A 5,192-nucleotide genomic window follows, 5' to 3' on the forward strand; every position below is an offset into this window, starting at 1 on the left:
AGAAATACCACCATCCCTGGGCCCAGAAGGGCAGGAGGAAGGACAGGTTAGGAAAAAGAAAGGAGTCAGGTGGAGTTGGCTGCCTCGAGTGTTCCTCGAGGTGCACTGTCTTCTGGCTGAGGAACAGCTGGCTTGAAGTGACTTTGCAGAGAGGGCCAAGGGAATAAACACTCTGCCTTCATTCTCCTCCTTCCCTCTATCTCCTGCTATGGATCCCTATTGACCAAACCCAGCAGAACCCAGAAGCATGGTAAGCCTGTTGATATCTATACAGCTTCCTTGGGCTGAAAAGCAGGATGAGGGGAGCAGAGACTTGGAGGGGCAAATGAAAGACACCTGGCACACTCATGCTATGCACACTGATGACGTAAGCAAAATGTATAAAAGCACATTGGGAGGATGTGTGGGAGAAGCAGAGAGAGTGTAAGATAGCTGTATCTCAACTATGACAGAAAACAATGTCTAAAGTTGATGGCTCAAAAAATAACAGTATAGCCAGGCAGTGGCTCATGCCTGTAATCCCAGCACTTTGGGAGGCTGAGGCAAGAGGATCACTTTGAGGCCAGGAGTTGGAGACTAGCTTGGGCAACAGGGCAAGACCCCATCTCTACAGAAAACACAAAAATTAGCCAGACATCGTGGCACACACCTTAGTTCTAGCAACTCAGGAGGCTGAGGTGGGAGGATTTTGAGCCCAGGAGTTGGAGGCTGTAGTGAGCTATGATCATGCCACTGTACTCCAGCCAGCCTGGGTGAGAGACCCCATCTCAAAAAATGAAATGTTTATATGTATTATTTATAAATATGGAGATAAACTTTAAAAATCCACAGCTCAATAGGTAAAACCTCTGGGGAGCAAAGAAGTAGGGACAATTAGAAATGTTGTAATACTAATTTTTAAAAAAATGATGTGTGGGGCCGGGCGCGGTGGCTCACACCTGTAATCCCAGCACTCTGGGAGGCCAAGGTGGGCGGATCACAAGGTCAGGAGATCAAGACCATCCTGGCTAACACGCTGACACCTCATCTCTACTAAAAATACAAAAAATGAGCTGGGCGTGGTGGCGGGCGCCTGTAGTCCCAGCTGCTCAGGAGGCTGAGGCAGGAGAATGGCGTGACGTGAACCCGACAGGCGGGGCTTGCAGTGAGCCGAGATCGCGCCACTGTACTCCAGCCTGGACAACAGAGCGAGATTCCAGCTCAAAAAAAAAAAAAAAAAATGATGTGTGGGCCAGGTGCAGTAGCTCATGCCTGTAATCCCAGCACTTTGGGAGGCCCAAGTAGAGGATCACTTGAGCCCAGGAGTTCGAGATCAGTCCAGGCAATATGACAAAACCCTGTCTCTACAAAAGAATACAAAAAACATTAGCTGGGTGTGGTGGTGTGCCGCTGTAGTCCCAGCTACTTGAGAGGCTAAGGTGAGAGGATCACTTCAGGACCAGAGGTCGAGGCTGTAGGGAGCTGTGATCATGCTGTCGCAGTCCAGCTTGAGTGACAGTGAGATCTTGTCTCAAAAATAAATAAATAAAAATGATATGTGTATTTAGGAATAAATTAATTTTCAAAAAGTTGTTAGAAGGTTACACACAAAACAAACTGGGGCAGACTCTGGACGCACTGCCTATGAGTTAGCCTTGCACCACAAGGAGAAACAGTGTTCAGGAAAAGGCTGCTGTCTAACAAAAACAAACCATACGACGAAAATAAACAATTGATTACCTCTGTGGAGCTGGAATAAGGGAATGAGAGTTGAGAAAAAACATTCGCTTTTCATTTAGGATGCTCTTGCATTGTTTTACTATACATACCTGTTATTTTTATACCATTTATACCTTAAAAAAGTGTATTTGCTACTGAGAATTTATCTTATCCCTCAGGTGGCTTTGGACATAAAAGCTAAGACCTGCTGATTTATATGATTTATATCAAATAAAGTCCAAGGTAAGTCAGTGACTTGACCAGACACAGAAATTAACAGAGCCTGAGTTAGGACCCGGACTCCACTGGGGACCCAAGGGCAGGAGTCCCTTTTCATCTTTCCCAGCTTCAGAGGGAACAAAAAATATAGATAAGGATGCATCTCATCCTCTTTGAATATTTACAGGTCCCTACACTGAGTTTTCAAAGCCCAAGATAAAAATCACATAGTGCCCAGGTCCAGACCCAGGCCCAGCCAGCCATATGAGTGAGCCCAGAACAGCACAGAACTGCCCAGTCGAGTCACTGCTGCTGAAAACCACTGAATTTTGGAGTGTCTTCTTAGGCAACAATAGTAACTGTTGTCCCACCACCACACAGATCCCATCACAACATCCAAATTCTGCCTTCCGACATAGTGAAAAATTTCCCTTTTGAATATTTAAATAGACTTTAAAAGAAAAAGAACTACCAGTTAAACTGAATGTTTAATACATTTGTAGGAACAGAAGAAATGCAGTAAGGATTAACATTTTATAATTACATTAGACATTTATGTAAAAGATGTTTCATTTTTCAAAGAAGTTTCCCCTTTTTCCCTATCTTTTTTTATCTTCCTTAGAGCAATAAATAGTAATTACTACATTTGTGGAGAAGCTGCTCCACTGTGTTGGACAGTAATTATTATATCTTTATGTTTCACATCATTATTACCTCCCAAGAGTCTACCTGCATTTCCCTGCAGTTTCACTGGACTGTTTCACAATAAAATTGTACTCCACTCAAATTAGAAGAGCCCAAAGAAAGTAGAGCAAACAGCAGTCAAATTCCTATGAATTAGATAGAGAACCAAGTATTTTAAAGTGCTGATTTAGTAACATAATGTCTACTGACACAAACCTTCTATTTAATCATATTATTCAAACAGCAATAACAAATGAAAGCTACATTAATGAAAAAGGAACTTAGGAATGAGGTCATTAAATATAACTAACTACATTTTAAATACAGATATCATGTATTTCCTATTAGTATCAGGTAAATATCTAGACTCCTATCCTGAATTCCGGTCTCAGATAAAAAGGTCAGAGACAGTTACAAGGAAGATGTTTCATATTATCAGGTCCATTTTTTAAATGATGAGGTCCTTTAGGAAAACTGCTTTAGTCTTTCTTTTTATCAGAGATTTCTGTTGGTCCTTTTGTTGGTAATCCATTCATGTCTGTACCCTAAAACGAAAAAGCATTTTAGAAATTATTATAACAAGCCGGGTGTGGTGGCTTATGCCAGTAATCCCAGCACTTTGGGAGGCTGAGGCAGACGGATCACCAAGTCAGGAGATCGAGACCATCCTGGCCAACATGGTGAAACCCCGTCTCTACTAAAAATACAAAAATTAGCTGAGTGTGGTGGCACGTGCCTGTAATCCCAGCTACTCAGGAGGCTGAGGCAGGATAATCACTTGAACCTGGGAGGTGGAGGTTGTGGTGAGCCGAGATTGTGCCACTGCACTCTAACCTGGTGACAGAGCGAGACTCCATCTCAAAAACAAAACAAAACAAAACAAAAAAAGAAATTATTACAACAAAAAGATACTAAGAGACATTCTCTCTCTTTTTTTTTTTTTGAGATGGAGTTTCATTCCTGTCACCCAGCCTAGAGTGCAGTGATGTGATCTCAGCTCACTGCAACCTCCGCTGCCCAGGTTCAAGCGATTCTCCCGCCTAGCCTCCTGAGTAGCTGAGATTACAGGCGCCCACCACCGCGCCTCACTAATTTTGGTATTTTTAGTACAAATGGGATTTCACCATGTTGGCCAGGCTGGTCTTGAACTCCTGACCCTCAGGTGATCAACCCATCTTGACCTCCCAAAGTGCTGGGATTACAGGTGTGAGCTACTGCGCCAGGCTGAAGAAACATTGTCTTTAAAGACAGACAACAAGCTCCAGAGTGAAAATATTTTGTTTCCAGAAATGGGCAGGGTGGCTAAATCAGTGCAGCTGAGTACAAAGTTGAATCTAAAAAAGCACCAATTCTAAAGACAACAGAGTTGTCCACTCATTTAAAAAAAAATTTTTTTTAAATCTCCATGATCCTTCTAATTAAATCTCTTACCCAAGTTATCAATCGGTGAAACTGGATTGTATTAGTATAATCTCTCCTCATCCATTAGCTATTTACTATCACACTTATCAGTCAGGAAATACTGGTTATCATTTTGGCCAAAGGACAAATGCATTAATCAGAGGCCTACTTTAAAACTTTAATTTAAGCCAAATGTTAGACAAACTATTGAAGCTTCTGGTTCTAAAACTTGTCTTTCCAAAATCTAAGTGTTTCACCCAAGTACCGCCCCTGTTCACTGCTCATAATTCAAGACATGTGAATGTTCTTACCTTACAGTCCACTTTGCCTTTGTTTGGATCGTTGGATTCTTGTATTGCTTTCTTAGGCCATATACGGCTAACGAAGGGGGAAATCAGAGGGTATATGTATGGCTCCAGGAATTTTTTGTAGATCCAGAGCAGAACTGGAATGACGATACAAGGAATGCACACCATTTTCCCGAGCTTGAGCTCTTCAACTATTGATATATATGAAGAAAAAAATCAGTTCATCACAGATTAGTAACTGAAGGAATTTACCAAAATTAAGATATCTGAAAGGGGACAGATGTGGTGGCTCACGCCTGTAATCCCAGCACTTTGGGAGGCAAGAGGATAGCTTGAGCCCAGGAGTTCGAAACCAACTTGCACAACAGAGTGAGATCCTGCCTCTACAAGATCAAAAAATTAGCTGGGCATGGTGGCGTACTCCTATGGTACCAGCTACATAAGTGCTAAATAAAAAGCTGCTATCTACAAGGTAAAGAAATAGGCCAGGTGCAGTGGCTCATGCCTGTAATCCCAGCACTTTGGGAGGCTGAGGCGGGCAGATCATGGGGTCAGGAGTTTGAGACCAGCCTGGCCAACATGGTGAAACCCTGTGTCTACTAACAATACAAAAATCAACTGGGCATAGTGGCGTGCGCCTGTAATCCCAGCTACACAAGAGGCTGAGGCAGGAGAGTTGCTTGAACCTGGGAGGCAGAAGCTGCAGTGAGCCGAGATCCCAACACTACACTCCAGCCTGGGTGACAGAGCAAGACTCCATCTCAAAATAAAGAAATAATAGGTGGTAGGCATGGAAATAATAATGAGGTGCCTGCCTCCAAACTTCCAATCGCTGCTCCCTAATTATGAATTTGATGATACAGGAAAGACAACAACGTTTAG

At 42.8% G+C, this 5,192-nt stretch overlaps 1 protein-coding gene across 3 annotated transcripts in view; it reads right to left on the reverse strand.

Annotated features, from left to right (window-relative positions):
- Nucleotides 1-2,386: 2,386 nt before the first annotated feature.
- The window catches only part of LOC105531162 (chromosome unknown open reading frame, human C18orf32), a 9,470-nt gene continuing 6,664 nt past the window's right edge, over nucleotides 2,387-5,192 (reverse strand). For 2 of the 3 annotated variants that reach the window (XM_011969009.1, XM_011969008.1), the window contains exons 2-3: nucleotides 4,314-4,501; nucleotides 2,387-3,146 (exon numbers count right to left, since the gene is read on the reverse strand). In XM_011969009.1, the coding sequence (XP_011824399.1) occupies nucleotides 3,081-3,146; nucleotides 4,314-4,478 (231 nt within the window). In that variant the 5' untranslated portion in view covers nucleotides 4,479-4,501 and the 3' untranslated portion in view covers nucleotides 2,387-3,080. The remainder of the gene's footprint in view (nucleotides 3,147-4,313; nucleotides 4,502-5,192) is intronic. The other variant, XM_011969010.1, reaches the window with a different exon arrangement.

The sequence above is a fragment of the Mandrillus leucophaeus genome, unplaced genomic scaffold, assembly GCF_000951045.1.
Source record: "Mandrillus leucophaeus isolate KB7577 unplaced genomic scaffold, Mleu.le_1.0 Scaffold87, whole genome shotgun sequence".
Taxonomy (NCBI): Eukaryota; Metazoa; Chordata; class Mammalia; order Primates; family Cercopithecidae; genus Mandrillus; species Mandrillus leucophaeus.